The following is a 21,097-nucleotide window of genomic DNA, read 5'->3' as shown; positions in this document are numbered from 1 at the left end:
ACCCTTGCAATAGTAACACTCCGTTTCAGGCTTAGGTCCAGCTTTGGGTTTCTTCGTCGGATTGGAAACAGGCTTGCCGCTATTCTTTGAATTGCCCTTCTTGCCTTTGCCGTTTCTCTTGAAACTAGTGGTCTTATTCACCATCAACACTTGATGCTCTTTACGGAGTTCAGACTCTGCGACTTTCAGCATCGCAAACAACTCGCCGGGAGACTTGTTCATCCCTTGCATGTTGTAGTTCAACACAAAGCCTTTATAGCTTGGCGGCAGTGATTGAAGGATTCTGTCAGTGATAGCCTCTTGCGGGAGTTCAATCCCCAGCTCAGCTAGACGGTTTGAGTACCCCAGACATTTTGAGCACATGTTCACTGACACACGAGTTTTCCTCCATCTTGCAAGCATAGAATTTATCGGAGGTCTCATACCTCTCGATCCGGGCGTTCTTCTGAAAGATAAACTTCAACTCCTGGAACATCTCAAATGCTCCATGACGCTCAAAGCGACGTTGAAGTCCCGGTTCTAAGCCATACAAGACTGCACATTGAACTACTGAGTAGTCCTCCTTACGTGCTAACCAAGCGTTCTTAACATCCTGATCAGCCGTAGCGGGTGGTTCATCTCCTAGCGCAGCATTAAGGACATAATCCTTCTTCCCAGCTTGTAAGATTAGCTTAAGATTACGAGCCCAGTCTACAAAGTTGCTTCCATCATCTTTCAACTTAGCTTTCTCTAGGAACGTATTAAAATTCAGGGTGACTGTCGCGTGAGCCATGATCTACAACACAAATATATTCAAAGTGGACTTAGACTATGTTCAAGATAATTAGAGTTTAACTTAATCAAATTATTCGCTAAACTCCCACTCAAAAAGTACATCTCTCTAGTCATTTGAGTGGTTCATGATCCACTTACACTAGCTCAAGTCCGATCATCACGTGAGTTGAGCATAGTTTCAGTGGTAAGCATCCCTATGCTAATCATATCATCTATATGATTCATGATCGACCTTTCGGTCTCATGTGTTCCGAGGCCATGTCTGCACATGCTAGGCTCGTCAAGCTTAACCCGAGTGTTCCGCGTGCGCAACTGTTTTGCACCCGTTGTATGTGAACGTTGAGTCTATCACACCCGATCATCACGTGGTGTCTCGAAATGACGAACTATAGCAACGGTGCACAGTCGGGGAGAACATAATTTCGTCTTGAAATTTTAGTGAGAGATCACCTCATAATGCTACCGTCGTTCTAAGCAAAATAAGGTGCATAAAAGGATTAACATCACATGGAATTCATAAGTGACATGATATGGCCATCATCACGTGCTTCTTGATCTCCATCACCAAAGCACCGGCACGATCTTCTTGTCACCGGCGCCACACCATGATCTCCATCAACGTGTCGCCATCGGGGTTGTCGTGCTACTCATGCTATTACTACTAAAGCTACATCCTAGCAAAAATAGTAAACGCATCTACAAGCACAAACGTTAGTATAAAGACAACCCTATGGCTCCTACCGGTTGCCGTACCATCCACGCGCAAGTCGATATTATCTATTACAACATGATCATCTCATACATCCAATATATCACATCACATCGTTGGCCATATCACATCACAAGCATACCCTGCAAAAACAAGTTAGACGTCCTCTAATTTTGTTGTTGCATGTTTTACGTGGTGACCACGGGTATCTAGTAGGATTGCATCTTACTTACGCAAACACCACAACGGAGATATATGAGTTGCTATTTAACCTCATCCAAGGACCTCCTCGGTCAAATCCGATTCAACTAAAGTTGGAGAAAACGACACTTGCCAGTCATCTTTGAGCAACGGGGTTACTCGTAGCGATGAAACCAGTCTCTCGTAAGCGTACGAGTAATGTCGGTCCAAGCCGCTTCAATCCAACAATACCGCGGAATCAAGAAAAGACTAAGGAGGGCAGCAAAACGCACATCACCGCCCACAAAAACTTTTGTGTTCTACTCGAGAAGACATCTACGCATGAACCTAGCTCATGATGCCACTGTTGGGGAACGTCGCATGGGAAACAAAAAATTTCCTACGCGCATGAAGACCTATCATGGTGATGTCCATCTACGAGAGGGGATGAGTGATCTACGTACCCTTGTAGACCGTACAGCAGAAGCGTTAGTGAACGCGGTTGATGTAGTGGAACGTCCTCACGTCCCTCGATACGCCCCGCGAACAATCCCGCGATCAGTCCCACGATCTAGTGCCGAACGGATGGCACCTCCGCGTTCAGCACACGTACAGCTCGACGATGATCTCGGACTTCTTGATCCAGCAAGAGAGATGGAGAGGTAGAAGAGTTCTCCGGCAGCGTGACGGCGCTCCGGAGGTTGGTGATGACCTTGTCTCAGCAGGGCTTCGCCCGAGCTCCGCAGAAACGCGATCTAGAGGAAAAACCGTGGAGGTATGTGGTCGGGCTGCCGTGGAAAAGTCGTCTCAAATCAGCCCTAAAAACTCTGTATATATAGGTGGGAGAGAGGGGACCTTGCCTTGGGGCTCAAGGAGCCCCAAGGGGGTCGGCCGAGCCAAGGGGGGGAAGGTCTCCCCCCCCCCCCAAACCGAGTTGGACTTGGTTTGGTGGGTGGGAGTCCTTCCTTCCCTTCCCACCTCCTCTTTTTTTCTCTTTGATTTTTCTTCCAATGCGCATAGGGCCCTTTTGGGCTGTCCCACCAGCCCACTAAGGGCTGGTGCGCCACCCTCAAGGCCTATGGGCTTCCCCGGGGTGGGTTGCCCCCCCCCCCCCCCGGTGAACTCCCGGAACCCATTCGTCATTCCCGGTACATTCCCGGTAACTCCGAAAACCTTCCGGTAATCAAATGAGGTCATCCTATATATCAATCTTCGCTTTCGGACCATTCCGGAAACCCTCGTGACGTCCGTGATCTCATCCGGGACTCCGAACAACATTCGGTAACCAACCATATAACTCAAATACGCATAAAACAACGTCGAACCTTAAGTGTGCAGACCCTGCGGGTTCGAGAACTATGTAGACATGACCCGAGAGACTCCTCGGTCAATATCCAATAGCGGGACCTGGATGCCCATATTGGATCCTACATATTCTATGAAGAACCTCAGTGTCAAGGATTCATATAGTCCCGTATGTCATTCCCTTTGTCCTTCGGTATGTTACTTGCCCGAGATTCGATCGTTAGTATCCGCATACCTATTTCAATCTCGTTTACCGGCAAGTCTCTTTACTCGTTCCGTAACACAAGATCCCGTAACTTACACTAAGTCACATTGCTTGCAAGGCTTGTGTGTGATGTTGTATTACCGAGTGGGCCCCGAGATACCTCTCCGTCACACGGAGTGACAAATCCCAGTCTTGATCCATACTAACTCAACTAATACCTTCAGAGATACCTGTAGAGCATCTTTATAGTCACCCAGTTACGTTGCGACGTTTGATACACACAAAGTATTCCTCCGGTGTCAGTGAGTTATATGATCTCATGGTCATACGAACAAATACTTGACACGCAGAAAACAGTAGCAACAAAATGACACGATCAACATGCTACGTCTATTAGTTTGGGTCTAGTCCATCATGTGATTCTCCTAATGACGTGATCCAGTTATCAAACAACAACACCTTGTTCATAATCAGAAGACACTGACTATCTTTGATCAACTGGCTAGCCAACTAGAGGCTTGCTAGGGACAGTGTTTTGTCTATGTATCCACACATGTAAATGAGTCGTCATTCAATACAATTATAGCATGGATAATAAACGATTATCTTGATACAGGAATTATAATAATAACTATATTTATTATTGCCTCTAGGGCATAATTCCAACAAATAAGATGTGTGTTTTGAACCAACGAAAGAAGAGATGGCGGTGAGGGGACAAATACAACCAGCACAACATTGTTATTTTTTTTACATGGCAACGCACGGACAGATCTCAGATACCATAGACAGGGCAAGCATTTTGTGTGTTAGTGTTTGACCACTGGGCTATTGTTCCTGGCGATCCTCTTGACAAGGGCATTGTCCTCCGGCCTCTGGAAATGGCACCCATCCAATACCTTGCCGGTGAGTTCATGGTGAAGACCAGGCGAAGGAAAGGTGAGACATACATCTAGATATACTGAACATACATACAATGATAGCCTCTTTTGAACTGGTCATAGAATTAATCGCATGCACATCCATTTTCCAGGGCATGAGCGAGGATGTTAGCATCAACAAGTTCTTTGACGAGGCCATGATGAACGAGCTGGCGCACAGATATCAACTTGATGATGTAGTTTGATGATGGAAACCCTTGCAATTGTTCATTATCCTTTTACACTGGGAACATATCAAGTACTTTCATGGGGCTATCATGACGTGATCTTCAAGGAGACGTACTTTCATTGGTTGTTGAAGAGGGAAGAAACGAAAGAAATAGTCTGTTTCACTACATGAATTGAAACCACATGCCATCATATTTGACATAAAATTCCAAATCAACACCATCATTTGACCAATGTGTTTGTATATCTTTTGTTAACCCGTTGCAACGCACGGGCATTGAACTAGTGTATTACAATATTTATATATTTCATTGCAACACAAGAACATTGTGCTGGTTATTACATTAATTAAGAAAACCAATGCTTGCTTTGCTCCGTTCCTCGGTTGCGTAGGCGGTGTGTGTCGATCACGGAGATGCGCAACCGTCTGCCTCCCCACGTCCCCCGCCCGCTCCCCTGCGCATTGGTCGTACCACCATACATGTGGGTGATCCCATCACCTTATATCATCCGTCCGTTCAAAACCAGACCGGCGCCACCTGATCCTGATTAACGCGCACGCTCAACTGGAAGACCCACCGGTCAGCGACCATATGCCAGGCGATGCACTCCCCGCAGACGTGGCACGAGACCGCACGGATACCGTCCATATAAAACACCTGAGGCGATCATGAATAACGCAAACGCAAGCCACTGCCATGTGGGGCTCAAATGACCAAGCAGTGGTAGTAAATTTCCTTCTCAATTTTAGCTTTGCGGTGACGTCCGTTAGCGACGAGATCTCCCCCGGTGGCTTGAAGGGCAAGAGAGAAGGAGACCGCACGGATCTCCCCGGCCTGCCGTCGTGAACAAATAAGCCCATGAATTCTCCACTAATCACCACACTGCCACGGCCCGCGCGGGGGGCAGTTTGGTCAGCAGGAGTCGGTGGCAGAACGGTGGATACGCAGCCCTACCCGAGGGCAAAAGGGGGACGCCGCAAAAGATAAAGCCTCTATTTGGACCCCCGGCTCTGCTCCCATCGCCATTGCTGCTCTCTTCCTCCTCCTCCTTCCCTCCCACCCTCCCTCCTCGTCTCTTCTTCTCACAATTTTTTCCTGTAAATTTCGTGTCCGCCTCTTGTTCGTTCCGTGCAGACGAACGGGAGAGGGAGAAGAGAGTGATTGCTCAGCGCAGGAGGAAGGAACCTGCCTTCTCGAGCGGTTGGCCGGAGGCCAATTTTGATGCGTGGCCTCCTCGAGGTCCACGCGATTGGCAGGGACGCCGCGTCGACGAGCTCATCCAAACTGAAAGCCGTTCCCGCATTGGACATGATGAGGTAGCCGGCAGATCTCCGTGCTCTCTCCCCTCTCCCTCTTCTCCTGCTCTTCTTCCTTACAACCGTCTCTCTTTGTGTTCAGATCGACGCGTGGGCTGTTTCTGTCTTGCGTGCGTTTGATTTTTGGTTTCGGCTTCTCTTTTCCTTCGGCTGGTGATGGATTTCACCCATCCATTCGCCCGCCGGCCGGAACTGGCCGGCCTTGTGAAATTTCCACCCTTCCGTGCGTTTACTTTGTTGTTGTAATCTCGCCGGTGCTTCCCATCTCCGACGTCTAAATTTCTCTTCTCCTTGCGGTTTGGTTGATCTGTGCTTTGGTATTTCGATTCTGTGTATTGCCAATTTACGCGGTTGCGTTTGACTCGTGATGATCCCGTCTTCTTAATCTCTGTGTTTCGCAGCCTTCTGCTTCTACTCTGATGAATACTTTCTGGTTGTCCGGCTCTTCGGTCTGGATGCCAAGCTTCTTGCCGTTTCTGCTGTATTTTGCATCCTCCATCTGGAGATTGGAGTTCATAGTTCATGGCCCAAGTGTTTTCGTCTTCTTTGCGGCGCCCATCCGATTCTGCTACGTTGTTTCTTCATCTTACCTGCTAAGCCGTTGAATTTTGCTGCCATATTGTTCTCGAATTTCTCCATTTTTGTCGCGGTTGATCGATCCGGCGTGTTCGTCTTTCCATTTCTCCAGCCACTCCAAGGCGACCGATTTGCTACTTACATTTTGCAGCGGATCCATTTTGTCGGGCCAAATCGCTAATCAGCGTCGCTGCAGGTACCAAAGGCTCAGCCCGGACTGCCTCCCGCTCACGAACGGTGGCGGCAGCGGCGGCGTCGCACGCAAGCCGGCCTCGAGATCCTTCAGAGACGACGAAGGCCCGGCCGCCGCCACCGACAGTTCCCGAGTGGCCTCGTACCTCGCGGCCTCCCAGGCGGACACCAAGCCGCCGGTGCGGGCGCGCGCACCACCGCAGCCGCCGTCTTCGTCGGCCGTGCGTAGCCCGGCGCGGGACCACGTCCACCACCACCCCTCCGACTCCTCCGACACGGCCTCCCCGAGCTCCACGGGCGCGGGAACCGGCGCGGTCGGCGGCGACGTGCTGCTGCAGTGGGGGCACAACAAGCGGTCCCGCTGCCGGCGCGACTCCTCCGCGGCGTCCTCGTCGGCGTCGCCGTCCTCGCAGCGTCGGCAGGCCCCGGGCAGCGGCAAGATCCAGCGGCGCGCGTCGGCACCAGCGCCGGCGGAGAAGCTGATGCCGCCTCCTCACGCCACGACCACGCGGGGGTCCAACCTGAGGTCCTCGTCGTCCTTCCCGCCCCGCGCCGCCGGAGCAGACGCCAGCCACCAGCCTCTCCACCACAGCAGGTACGGCCTCGCGTTCGAGAGCTCGCTCGCTCCACCCGCTCCTCCCGTATTTCTCGCCGGTTTTACCCGGCGAGCGCGACCTTTTTTTTTCGTTTCCGCTTGTGCCCCCGGGGAGACGGAAAGCAAGCGGGCCGGTTGCGCTTGTCCGTCTTGTTCTTTGTTGGAGTCGTGGGATCGTGGTAGTTATTTATTCGCTTGGTGTTTTCGGCGGTTCGGGTTCGGGTCTCTTTTGGTTGCTGGTGAGCTGTGCCGCCCGCCCGTCTTTTAGCACCGCAACAAGGCGCTGGAGTTGGATGAAAGATTCCTTTCTTTTCTCCCCCTCCAATTTGAAGCAGTAGGTTTTCTGATTTTCAGTACTACTAATATTTTTATGCTTAGCCTTGATGGCTGGATGATCTGGATCGCTCCATCTTTTCCAATTTGTTTCGAGGTATTTAAAAGTGATTTTATTATTGCGGAAAGTCTTGTGTCTGGATCTGGACGGGTGGTAACTTTACCATCCTTGTCCCTTGACTAATCCGTGGACGCAAGGTGACATAGGGGGCAGCAGGCAGCAGCGCCCGTATTTGTCACACATTGCGTGATGCATGGGGGACCCAACTAGATATCCATATCTGCTCAAATTCCTTGATGGCAGCAGCGGCGCTCGCTCGTTAGCCAGAGGCAAATTCAGCTTCCGTGGATTGTTCGGCCGATCTAGCCACCAGTAGATTTCAGCTTACGATATGATGATATGAATCGCAGCATCAAGGGAAAGGGAACACCACCGGTAGGGTAGGGCAGATGGTTATCTCTCCCTCATATACTCCTCAGCTCAGCTCTCGGGTCTCCTTTTCTTTTCTGTATGTGTATGGATGGGCATCAACAGCAGTTGTAGGTTGTAGCGCCCCCGGGAAGGGAAAAAAAAGAGCAGTTCTAGTAGTACGTAGCTTTTGCTAGGTTTTGCATATATATTTGTATGCATCATCTCGCTGTGGTAAAGAGTCTCTGGTAGTACTAGTAGTAGTACCACCGATCCACCACCCTACCCACCCTTCTTCTCCTTTACCCCTCCTCAGCCCCTCCAACCACCGCCGCATCATCACCAGTCCACCACCACCCCGATCCCATGATTGACGCCATGTTTTCTTCCTTTGGTTGCGCGATCAGGTCCGTTGAGGAGCGATCGGGCGGCGTGCACAAGCGGTCGTCGCCCGACAAGGCGCCGCACAACAAGCCCCCCGCCGTGGAGCATCATCACATGGATTCCAAGAACGCCCACCACCACCACCACAACCACAGCAACCACGACTCGCCGCTGGTGGCCGCCGCCAACGGTGCCGGAGCCGGCGAGAAGCTTGGCGGGGAGCGGTTGGAGCTTCCCCGGATCTACATCTCGCTGTCCCGCAAGGAGAAGGAGGACGACTTCCTGGTGATGAAGGGCACCAAGCTGCCCCAGAGGCCCAAGAAGCGGGCCAAGAACGTGGACAAGTCGCTACAAGTATGCATCTGCCTGCCCTCCTGCAGCCAGCTGAATCCGATCGGATCTACTCCTAGCAACGTTTCTGATATCCATGACTAACCTGTGCTTTTGTGGGCTGCAGTTCGTCTTTCCGGGGATGTGGCTCTCGGATTTGACCAAAAGCCGTTACGAGGTGCGCGAGAAGAAATGTGTCAAGAAGGTATAACAATCAATCAATCCATCCATCCATCCCCTCTGCATTCGACATGCTCAATTCATGCATGCCACCTGTTTTTTTTTTCCTTTTCGTTTTCTTTTCTGCCGCAAAGAAAATAGTACTATTTTTTTTACTAGATCGGAAAAAAGAAAAGAAGAAAAAATACCAGTGGTGATTCAGGTAGAGGGAGGTTGATTGGTTGAGGGCATGTGATTGATGGGTTGCAAATGCAAATTAAAGCCTTAAAGTGTGGTTAATTAGTTGCCCCTTTTCTTTTGGGAGGATAGTCACATGGGACCCATGATGACCCGTGATGCTTCGTGTCCTCATTGATGACGGTGCCCAGTTATTTGGCCCCGCTTTATTGCTGTGGCCGTGAAGATGCATCCGCGCGATCTGTTTTGCCCTAATCTCAAGAATCTTGTAAGTTTTAAGTGTAGATTGATTCATCTGCCAAAAAAAGAGGTCAAGTGATTCATCATCCTGCAAACTGCACTATCATGCGTGGCTTTCCCAAATTAAAGAGCCAAACCTGTCGAACAACTCAACTGCTACTACTAGGAGTAGTGGCAGAAGAAAAAGAAAAATCCCGTGGTCTCTTTGTCATCGAGGTCCACCTGTCAGCCTCAACTCGTCGTTGGCACTTGTGCCCTTGCAAATGGGCCGATCCAGTGGAAGGGGCCCATGTGGAGACATGTATCTGTCGCCTGCTAGGACCACATGATGGCGCGCTCGGATAGAGCTTGGAATCCTAACCATGAAAAAGAGAATAAAAATGGAAGAAGATTTGAAAAGTTTTCCCTTCTATCTCTTGGAATTAAGGATCACTGCAAGTTTAATCTCTACGTTAATAGTAGTACCACTGCACCAAACCCCGGATATTGTACTAGCTATTAGTAGTAATCTGGAGAAAGGAATCTTGTAACATGAACTCCACTGTTTAATCCCGAAAGAGACTGCAGCGTTAGGTCGCGCTTGTAGCGTTAAATACTCCAGGTTATTGTTTAAGCACCTAGCAGTATATTACTACTAGTGTATTACTTGCGTCTGTTTGTACAATGTCTCCCATCAAGGTTTCCTCTTGAGCTCGGCACTGACAAAAAATCTCTCTCTCTCTCTCTCTTGATCTTGAATACAGAGGCGAAGAGGGCTGAAAGGGATGGAGAGCATGGACAGCGACTCGGAGTGAAGAGCGCAAAGAAGAGGAGAGGAGAGGTCTAGCAAGCGAGACAGCCAAGGAAGGAAGAAGACGGGGATGCCGTGTGTGGCCGGGAGCGAGGGGTGGTAGGAGAAGAAACAAAACCGGTAGAGAGCTTAGCCGAAAGGAATGGACGTGTGTTTTGTGTAAATGGAGGTGGAGGAGGCAACAATGGGATGCGCGTGCAGACGATGACGATGATGATTCTAGCAGGCTGTTTTTTCCTTTTTGCGGGGGCTTGGTTCGAAAATTTCATACGAGTATCATCTTGCGGGCCATCGCCGAGCATGCGTCTTCGTGTTTCCTTTCTTCGTGGTTTTTCGTGTCTTTAGAAATGTTTTTTTTTTTTAGGGGTTTCAGACCTTTGGCCCTCGTCTCCTCCAGTCTGTCTGGCGGACTCAATGATGGGCTCTTGATCTGTGTAGACGGCTGGCCTCGTTGGAGTGAGTGGGCCTATGGGCCTAGCTAGCCCTTCCGGAATGCATGCTGTGGACGGAGGGAGGCGAAGTCGTGGAGGCGTCACAAAGACTGGGAAGTTTTCTTCTCCAAAGGAAAAGAAAAAAACTGGGCAAGTGGTCCTCTGTTTCGTATTCCATTTCGTTTCTCTCTTCCTTGCGAGCGTTGTTACTGCAGTTGTACGTAGTGGTGTACTACCGCAAGTGGGCCATGGCGCTGCCGTGAGACGAGGAGCAAGCAACTGTTGCTCCCCTCAGCTCACCAACAGCTACCTCAAGCGCTCTTTGACTGTGCATCCACTCCCTCCTCTTCACTGACTCGTGGGGTCTGCAACGCAGCCGCTTGCACGATACATCCCCACATACATCAAATAAACAAGTGTCAAGGGTCAATTGCACACCAAATACTGGAGCGCCACCCACTTGAATCGTATAGGTTTAACAAAGAGGGCTCCTTTGATTCAAAGGAATTCTATAGGATTTTTGGAGGATTGAAACCCTTAGGATTTTTTCCTACATTGGTCCTTTGAATCATAGGATTGAATCCCATTGGAACTTTTCCTATGGAATCTTCTTGTACTACATTTCATAAGAAATCTAACATCCACTCCAACTTCTTTTTACAATTCCTTTGTTTTTCTTGTGGCATCAAACACTCCTTACTAATCCTATAGGGTTTAAATGGACATGCCACTCAAATCCTTCATTTTTCCTATTCCTGCGTTTCAAAAATCTTGCGAATCAAAGAGGCCCAGAGTGTTTGATATTACACGAAAAACAAAAAAAATATAAAAAAGGGGCAGAGTGAATGTTAAATTTCCTTTGAAATGTAGTAGAAACGATTTCATAGAAAAAAATGCTATAAGATCCAATCCTTTAAATTAAAGAACTAACGTAGGAAAAAATCCTAAGGATTCTTATCCTCTAAAAATCCTATAAAAATTCTCTGAATCAAAGGAGCCCTAAGTGTCGCCCTGTCGGTGCATCTCAACTTACTAGTACTATTACTAACTGGTACTAACTGACAACATAGTGCACCTGCAGGTCTAGTCCAGAAACGCCGGTGATCGATCTGGAGCCGTTTTGACATTCCAAAAAAATCTGGAGCCGTTTTAGGCTCATCCTGATTATCGAGTTGTTCCAAGTCCAGTTCAACCAGAGCAAGTAAACGTTATAAAAGCAAGTATAATAGTAGAGCCGGCTGCCGGCTGTAAGCTCATGTCATGTCACTTATAGCCCATCTTATAGCTAATATTTATAATAATTGGTTAGAAGAGTGTACTACTTATTTATTATATGACCCACCTTTCATTCTCACAACGTGTCTAGAAACACGTGCTAGAGCTGACTCTTAACTAAGAGCCCGCTTACCTTCTCTTTCCTCTTCTCTCTTCTTCAACTAAGCAAAAATATACTACTTTATTTCTTATAGCCAGCTGACTCAGCTCTATTGTACTTGCTCTAAAAAGTGCGTCGCTTGTGCTGGTACGCCCCACGTGTAGGCACCCCGCGGTTGTTTTGGCCACGCTATTCTTCAGAAGGGCCGGCGGTGGCGTGTGGCCACGTATAAACCAAGTTAGTATCTATGTCGTGGCCTGCAGAATCAAAAACACATCTTATCTTTTTCCCTCTCCCGTTTGCGACGGCGAGGACACTCATCCTCTTCGAGCTTCGTGGTGAGCTTGTGATCCACCTCTCCTCTTCTCTGCCGCTCGGGCGGCCGATGACAGGGAGGAGGTCTTGGTGTCTCAAAGCTGTGAGGACCGCCCAAGCCGAGATCATGAAGATGTTGGAAGGCGAGTAGAGCTGATGATGGAGCTGAACTTTTACTTTTGAACAACTAGTCGAGAATGACGGCTGAACATGTAGTCATGGCGGGTACCCCAGATTGCCCGCCAAAACTAACAATATACGCCCGTGAAGGGCATCAAGACATGTCCGTCACTGCAGAGACTCTGCGAGTGACATGCGCACACCCATCATTGATGCCACGTTAGCAGCGACGAACGTCCCTCGGAGCCTCTCCGTCACTGTTGGGCTTTTCTCGTCCGTCATTGCTACGCATTTATGCAATAGTGCTAGGGTCATGGAGGTGCGGTACACCCTAACCCATGCGAGCGAGAAAGATCATGTTTCGTTCTTAGGTTTTTTTTTAGTTTATTTAAGGTTTTGTATCCTCCTGGGGAAGGCAGGGCAATAAGATTATGTGAAGATGGAATAGGTTATCCCCACCTAGTCGCGTCCCTGTGATACATCTAGCTTCTTCGAAGAGCATGAGGAGACGTGTCTCTGCATGGATCCGATTTTTTTTTTGTTCATGTGTTTGTAGGTTAGGTCCTTTCAATCTACACTTTTCTTTATCGGCTATGGTTGATGTTATAGTGCGTTGGTCCTATAAGACCTTAGCAGGATGATTTCTTGATTGTCTACCATAATAAGTTTTGTACGACTCCAATGAAGGGAAGCCGATGACGTCGGCATGTCTTTGGCTTGCTTCAGTGTTTGTAGTTGTCACTAGATGGTCTACATGCCAGGCCCATTTGTTGTTATTTTTCTGTAACGATGTGACTAATGAGTAGATCAAAACTTTTTCTTCGAAGAAAAATGCGGAAATCCATTGGTGCTTCTAGGAGCGCGCGCTCTTGCTGAAATAACAAAAAAATTCCAACAGTAACTCTATTCGTTCCTTATCACTATACCTAGACATATGCGGTCAAAAAAAATCCGATGCTGAAAATCCAGGGCCAAGCCTAGCCTGACCTGACCGTCGGGCCTAACATGTCGGGCTTGAGCACGGTCTGAGCCCGAAAAAGCCCGTCCGGGCTTGCGTGGCTATGACTTAAATTTGATTTTTCTTGGGCCCGAGGTTGATCCGGCCGGACAGTTGGGCTCAAGTTCCAGGCCCGAGCCTAGCCCATGGTACGGTTAGGCCCGACTTGAGATTTTCGGTCGACCTGCCTATGGCCGGGCATACTTTTCACACATAAATTTGTAGGGAAATTGGTTAAACATTTTGACATGTGTAAGAAAACAAAATAACATCAAATGTCATTCCAAAATATCATCAATAAATTTGTTTTTTTCACCAGCGAAGCACTGCTGTTCCGTTTCACATGAATGTTTTTAAGGATGTTTGTGACACTAAGACAAACATCTATTTATTTTTCGAATTTTTGCAAAAGATTTACTATATCTTTTTGATTACTATTTCGGGGCCAAAACGCCATTCTTCGGTTTGATTAAACATTCGTGCAAAGAAAAGGCCGGGCAGACGACCGAGAGAGGAGTGAGCTCGCACGCAAGCAAAAGACAACATGGGTTTTACCTCCGCTGTCACGCGTCTCGTCAGTGACGTCACATATTATGTCACCTCCCGGGTTCGACGGCACTGCAGCTGCTGCTGCCGATCTGACGCTCCAACTGATGTCTCGCCGTTGGTCACGGCCGCTGAAGTCAGTGTGCTGGTTTTTGCCATCGGCCGCACAAGTGTCATACGGGAGCCGTGTCGATGAACACTGCTTTCCTTCAGGCTTCGGTGTTGCCGCTGCAGAAAAAATCATAGAGTCTCTTAACTTAGACGGGGGAATCGGGTGGGAGACGAGACGACAGCGAGCGATTTGTTCTGTGCTCGTACGGATCCACCGGGCGCAGGCACGCACGCACGCACGCACGTACGTAGGGGGCGTCACAGGACGCTGCAAAGGAGGAGAGATTTCGGTGGTTAGTGATCCGACGTCGCGCTCTTCCTTTTGAAATCCCAAGGAGCTCTCGCGGTCTCGCTACTTCACAAGTCACGAGCCAATTGAACAAGCAATTGTGGGTGTCGTCAACTTGCCGTCACACACACTCTTTTTGCTGGGTTCCTCTTCCTTTTGCGCGCCTGTAACGGTTGTTGGGAATGATACGGACAGGAAGACCCGCCTTGCCTGGAGCATGGAGGCATTATTAAAGCGAGAGAAGGGTAGGGTGGTGACTACTGACTAGGTACAAGTTGCTGCCGCGATCTAAAGTTCAGTGTCTTGCCTTCCAACTTCGATAAGGATTCGGGCCGCACTCCTCTTCTTTTCTCGCTCTGAAATGGAGGACCAAAGCTCGAGCGACGCCGGCGCTGGATCCAACTGTTAAAGGACTAGAGTCATATCTAGGTTCTCACCTCAGAGCTCGAGATTAGATCCTCGCTTTGCTGCCGCAGTTGCTCCGGCATGATCACACAGCCCCGCGTGCCTTGCCGCAGCCGCTCCCGGATCGTCGTCGCGCCCATGTGCTTCTTGCTCCCGCCACCGCTCTCTTCGAGTCCTGACGAAGCATGGGCAGTTTCCCCTTTTCCAAGTAGAGTAGCAGATAGTATCCGAGTGAAAATCCAGAGAATTTCCTCAAGGTTTCGCAGAATTCAAGGCCTGCCTCTGATTAGCAGGAGCAAGGGGATCCTGGTCGGTTTCCTTCCTATCAACTCCATGTGGCATGATTTTGTCAAAGTGAGTGAACTGGTGCGTGAACATCGCGGCCTCTCGGTAGTTTCTCCGCAAATTCTGAGGCGTTGTTGCCGGCTTCTTTATTCTAATCATTGGACGAAAAACAAGGCCAACGCTAACTACTGGACTGTGCAGTGCAGAAGACTAGAAATGACACAAATCGAACAGGAAGGCTTGCTATTCGATGTGGACGGCCGATCGCCTCAAGCAGCATCGAAGAGAAAATTCTGGTCTTTGCCCTCTATGCAAACGGGAGTCCGAGTCCACCGCTCTTCTTCTCTCCAAGTGTCAATACACCTTGCGCGTCTGGAAGTTGATCAAAACCCAAACCATCTAGAAGTTCACGCGCAAAAGAACATACGAGCACTGCAGAAAAAGATACAAGAAATAAAACCGAAGGCGCTACCTCCAAAAGGCAGAAACACAAGCAAGCCACTTCAAACGCACACAAGAACTCAACTACAATCAGGTCGAACAGATGACGATCCTATTGGTAGTATTATAGGGTCGAACAGATGACAATCCTGTAACGGCTAGGCAGATTTTTTTTTGGAAAAGGAGGTTAAGACCTTCGGCCTCTACATCAATCGATGCATACAGCCATCTTTATTACTTATTCAACAATGGTCCGACAAGAACATATATTAAGCCATCCGAAGCTTCCACTCACACCTACAAAACGCGATAATGTGAAGTGATCTCACTTCCCGTATCTAAAATCGGTGTCGTCGTTGATCCATCCACATAACGCATCGGAACTAACAACCGGTGCAGCAGACCTAAAACGTATACCACATGCACACGTTTTAGAAGCCGTCATCATCATCGAACCGCTAACCCATCTTCAGGATAGAAATCCGCATCATTCATGCCAGTCCGGCCATCCGTCGAGCCACCACGGCGCCACCTCCCTGCGCTCATCCATTCAGACGGGAAAACTCTATAAGATCTGTCGTGCGTAGCACCTGCCGAACAGGCATGACAATACGTAGCACCTGTCGGCCAGGCATGACCTGACATCACCACCAAAGCTCCATGCAGGACGAAGACGCTCCACGTCCTGCCTCTGTCTCCCAACGCTGCTCCACAAACGATGCTCCCTAGAGAGGAACGACACCCCAATGCCGTCATCGTCCGATCTGGAAACCAGATCCCACGGTTTCCCCGGAGCAGCACGAGTGGATCGACCTCCCTGCGCTCATACATCCAGACGCGAAGACTCTGTAAGATCTTTCATGTGTAGCACCTACCGAACAGACATGACAAAGCGTAGCACCTGTCGGCCACGCATGACCTGACATCACCACCGAAGCTCCGTGCAGGACGAAGACGCTCCACCTCCTGCCTCTGTCTTCCAGCGTTGCTCCAACGATGCTCCCTAGAGAGGACGACACCACAATGCTGCCATCGTCCGATCTGGAAAGCCAGATCATGGGTTTCCCCTGGAGCAGCACGAGTGGATCGACAGTAGTTACAGGACGAAGCCTTCATCAAGGTAACGGCGCAGAACGCCGTCATCGTCCGCCGTCGGTTCGGTTTTCACCGGCAACTATGTCTCCCCGACAGCGCCGGGCTGATAAAATTATGGACCCCGTGCGAAACTCTAAAACGGGACCATATCTCATACACAAAATTGAGCTAATAAATAATTCTAATGTATATGACAGAATAGTTTATATTACAATTGAAGATATTAAGAACCATTCCTATTTAACTTCAAGTTGCATAATGTTTATTTGAACATCATCATTCTTTTGTGGTCTTCAATCGAGGAGGCGAGAACAGGGTTGCTGGGCCCACGGATCCCTAATGACATTTAGTTAGGATTTAGTAGCTAAAATTCATCAGAAATTCATGTCGCAAGTTCACAACAGAAGAATTACACAACGTGAGTCAAAAGGAGGACCGACTCATCAAGCGGCAGGCGGCCTATTTTGGCGATCAACAGATGAATACAAGAATAAGATTGGAGGAACCGTCGTCCATCGCCGGCGTTGGAAGGCAGCGATCGATTTTTTCTGGTATTAGGCTATTCACTTCAGTTCGTAATGGAATTGCGAGGTAGCAGGGACATGAGTACGGACGAAAGTCTGGACGCGATCGTCGCGAACTCGCAATGTTATTCGGAGCTGGTTGGAGTCGCGAGCGACAGAAGCTCACCAGGCCACGATCGAGTTTTTCTTTCTGAATGATCCACGATCCGCTCGTCATACTAATCCGTGATCCAGTCTTGAAATCCGATAGCTAGCTCAACTAACCAACGATCCAGTCGTCTAGCAATTTTTTTAGAATCGCGAGCGAACGCGACAGCGACCGAGCGGCCCTGATTCAGTTCTAATTCCTGACGCTAAGTATATAGGCCTATATAAAACTTTTGAGCCCCCAAAAGATGTGACAGATCTCGAGATCTGATCACCCAGCCTCAGACCGACCACCTCCGACGTAGGAGATGACCACCACCGCCATAATCCTCGTGATGCGATGCAGACCCGGAGTGCCTCCGCAAGCCGTCGCCGAAGCCGACGAGATGCAGCAGATTAAGGACGAGATGCAGCCGCCCGCCTGGACCTGAAGGTCGTAGATCGAGCCCGAGACCTATCCCGGCCGCCGCTATCGTCTTCTCCTACCAACCCTGCCGATTGCAGCAGAGTCCCCCCGACGCGCCCGGCCATCGTTGGCCGCCATCCTCGTCATAAGGGATCCAGGTCTGGCCCCCGTCGCCTTAGATCTCCGGACGCACGCCACAGGGCCTTCGCCAACGACGTTGCGTGCGGCGGCAAAAGGAGTGAAATGCGCGGGGGTCGAGGGGAATTGGACGGAGACAGCCCGGTGCAGCCCGGCTAGGCAGATAGCACACACCAACTCAGCTACCTAGAGAAAAGCAACATTCTAAGCTCGACAATGAATCTATTCATCCATGCAGGCATTTCAATCAGAAGAAAGGTATACTGGGCAGTTTAGGCACATCTCACAGTACTCTACTCCATGTATTACTTACTTAGCAACATCAGTGATATTCCTTAGCACTACAAAAACATCATATCACTCCAATTAGGCAAACTTACTTAGAGGATGCCTGATACGTTTTAGTCCCATAACTAAAAGTAATGAGACTAAAACTTGCTAGTCTCACCCATGCTTGGATCCAAATACTAAAGAGACTAAAATCAAGTTAATGAGCATTTATTATCCTTCAAACCCTCCAATCCAGAACTTGTCTGATGAGTTAAATGAGGAGAGAGAGGACTAATACACATTTTAGTAGGGGTACCCCTGACTAAAATATTTTAGCTTCAAGATTTGTTTTAGCCTCTCTTTAGTCAGGGTTGTTTAGAACTTTAGCTTCTTAAAGAGACTAGTTTTAGTCAGACTAGTTTTAATCCCTTGGATCCAAGCACCCTCTTAGCTAAGTACATTTCATCAAATTTATGTAAAGCTGACAGGCAAACTTGAGAATCTATAACTGTAAACACAACAATATCAGTACAGCATGTCACGCCTGTTTCTGAATGTTGCACCTGTATTTATGTATCCTGATTCAGTTAACAATAAAATAAGAACACTAATAATAAAGAGTGCATATATATATGAAAAGATAGAGAGCAGAACTCTACTACACAGCAGTAACCAGTAAGACTGAAATTAAATAAAACCATCTTAGTTCAAATAGGAAGTTTGATTAAAACTAACATCAAACAGGTAACGTAACTGGAAAAAGACTAAATTCAGACAACGCAGCAGCTGTTGTCATAGCAAGGTTATACTGGCATGTCTACATTCCATGTGAAAACTGAGATTGCAAGACAAAAGATGGTTGTTCTATCAGCTTCCGATGATTCCAATTCAAACTGACATCTGGATGACGCTCTTATGATCTAGTTAACTCGACATCGGTGAAGTAACAACTTGACCTGAAATGCAAAGATAATTTTAGAAACTAGAAACCAAAGCCACCTATCACAAAATATAACAAGTTATTGATCATCTGGAAGTGACATGGGTAAATAAATGCATTTTTTTCACTATTACACATGGAAATGGTGAAATTTTATATGATCATGATTCATGCATTTGAACATAACCAAATAATTGGCCCATTCTGCAAAACCATTCAGGAGAGGAAAACCAATGGCAGTTAAGTTTGCCAACCAAACTGAATAACTGATTATATATTAAATTTTCAAGTCTTTTGTGCAAAGTGATGGTGACAGGTGACCTAACAAGAAACAATAATTACTTGCCACATAGTACTCACCTATTTTCCCTCTCAACATAATTAATCATTCTTCACCTACAACACATATACAATATCGTTGATTCTGACAATATGTAGTGTCCGAGAAAATTGAACAATTACAAGTCAACAACCAAATCGTTCTATCTGAACTTTAGAAACAGTATAGGGATATCCCAATAAACAAGATGGAGCTACAACTTGATCCAGTCTTTTATGTAATCAAATCAGAAATAAAGAAGGGTTAAGCAATGACACCTTGACAATACTAACATAATTTCTCAGCACTAACTTTTATGGAAAATTTGAACTACTTTATCATGTACTAGCTTCATTAGGCATCAAATCATGATTTGGGTGAGCAATCTACACTTTTAATTAAATAGCTATAAGTCTGTGGAAGTAGAACCAAAAGAAATATATATATTAAACAGATCAAATAGGAGATTACCTACTCCATTGTATCAAGCACCTTGAAATTTCTTATCATCGTCTGGAGCAGGCAGAGGTGCCAACCGCATGAAGAACGGAAACGCAGGACCTCTGTGAGGCTCAGTCGACTTGTTGGGGAATAATTCCAGCTTTGTGGTGTTCAGATTTAGCACAGGCAGATATGAATGGGGCTTCCTTATGGACCAAAACTCCATGTACACATAGCCGGCCTTCATTGCCAGGATGCGCACGCGCTTCATCCACTCCTCACGACGAAGCTTCTTCAAGTATCCAAACTGACTCAGCAACGAAACCTCCTTCTTGAGCCTCCACTCAGCATTGCTGCCACGGACCCAGAGCTGTACGCACTGCTCTTTGCTGGACACAATGCAGAGCCCGCCGTGCTCCGCCATGTCCGCGACACAGTACGATTCGCCAGCAGGGAATGGCAGCTTGATAACCGACCACGCCATTGCTTCCATGTCCAGCACCAAGATCTTCTCGTCGTCCTTGCAGTACTGGGACTTCTTGGTGTCCGACCGCCAGTACACGTAGCGGCCCGCGGGCATGCCGTCGCCGCAGCATGGGGTAAAGTTATACGCCGCACGGTTCGTATCGGGCGTCTCAGACATGTCCCATTCGCGGGTGTGGGAGGAGAAGACGGCGGCGCGTGACCTGGCCCAGTGCGCCATGCCGATGACCCGGAACGAGGCGTCGGCATCGTCCGCCAAGATGGCGTAGCGGACGATGTGGGACGAATAGCGCCAGGGGTGTGGAGGTCGGAAGAAGACGGCCGTCCGCGCGAGGGGGTCATACACGGCGAGATCCAACGCATAGCGGCCGCGGGAAAGGAGGAGGAGGCCGCCGTCGCAGCCGCGGAGGCGCCACTCGTCGTAGTAGTTCCCTTGGTCGTCGTCATGCGAATCCATGTCGGGGAGGTCTTCGAAGAAGAAGTCGCCGTCAACGGCGGCGGAGACCACATCAGGATTACGGGATTTGGCGGGGATGAAGCGGAGGTTATGGCGGTGGTGAGGAACGGGCATGTCGCTGCGGTCGGTGAGGATGAAGCCGACGAGTGGGGGCCTGCGAAGGGACTGGAAGCGGCAGTAGATGGCTGGGACGCGGGCTACTCGGCCCCAGCTCTTGCAGGCGAGGGCGGCGCTGGCAAGCGACGCCATGTCGGGGAGGCGGGGGAAGATCTCGCCCAGGAGATCATCGCCTAGAGCGGCCACCGGCGGCGCCGGCGAGGTCTTCGTCTTCTTGGCGCTCTGGATCCCGTTTCTCTCCCATGGTTCCATAGAGGACTGCTTCTCGAGAGAATTCGCTTTTCATGGATCACATTTCTCTCGGCTCATTCTCTTATAAGGGGATTTTAGTTGTGATTTTGGCGCCCGAAATTTTACTATTCGCGCCAAGCTACTTTTCACTGCCCCAGGCCCGCCTGATTCACATCTTAGACCGATCTAAATTCAGGAGTACGAGTAATATTTAAGAAGAAGCAAATTACTCGATCGGGATTGTTACATTTCTAAGTCATATGTGGAGATTCATATAATCACTTGACTGAGACGACTAGATCTAGCTACACCCTTACTCGATTTAACGAGTGAGAAACCGGACGCAAATATATGCATAAGAGCATCTCTAATAGATGATGTATATTTTGGTGCTTCAAGTTGTTGATG

General features: G+C 48.7%; 2 protein-coding genes across 3 annotated transcripts; one reads left to right on the top strand and one right to left on the bottom strand.

Moving 5' to 3' along the window:
* Positions 1-5,313: 5,313 nt before the first annotated feature.
* Positions 5,314-10,097, top strand: LOC123444114 (putative protein TPRXL). The gene is made up of 5 exons (XM_045120732.1): positions 5,314-5,600; positions 6,373-6,963; positions 8,113-8,443; positions 8,547-8,624; positions 9,760-10,097. Exons 1-5 carry the CDS (start codon positions 5,506-5,508, stop codon positions 9,808-9,810), a joined length of 1,146 nt encoding a protein of 381 aa, XP_044976667.1. The 5' UTR covers positions 5,314-5,505; the 3' UTR covers positions 9,811-10,097.
* An 8,215-nt stretch (positions 10,098-18,312) lies between these two features.
* Positions 18,313-20,853, bottom strand: LOC123444113. 2 transcript variants are annotated; one of them, XM_045120731.1, is made up of 2 exons: positions 19,436-20,853; positions 18,313-18,657 (listed from the first exon to the last, which is right to left on the bottom strand). In XM_045120731.1, exon 1 carries the CDS (start codon positions 20,708-20,710, stop codon positions 19,445-19,447), a length of 1,266 nt encoding a protein of 421 aa, XP_044976666.1. In that variant the 5' UTR covers positions 20,711-20,853; the 3' UTR covers positions 18,313-18,657; positions 19,436-19,444. The 2 variants fall into 2 exon arrangements, with proteins under 2 accessions (XP_044976666.1, XP_044976665.1); XM_045120730.1 differs by having other exon boundaries at positions 19,432-20,843.
* Between the last annotated feature and the right edge of the window lie 244 nt (positions 20,854-21,097).

The sequence above is a fragment of the Hordeum vulgare genome, chromosome 3H (assembly GCF_904849725.1).
Source record: "Hordeum vulgare subsp. vulgare chromosome 3H, MorexV3_pseudomolecules_assembly, whole genome shotgun sequence".
Taxonomy (NCBI): domain Eukaryota; kingdom Viridiplantae; phylum Streptophyta; class Magnoliopsida; order Poales; family Poaceae; genus Hordeum; species Hordeum vulgare.
Note: the sequence above shows the minus strand (reverse complement) of the source record. Positions and strands in the feature narration are given on the sequence as shown.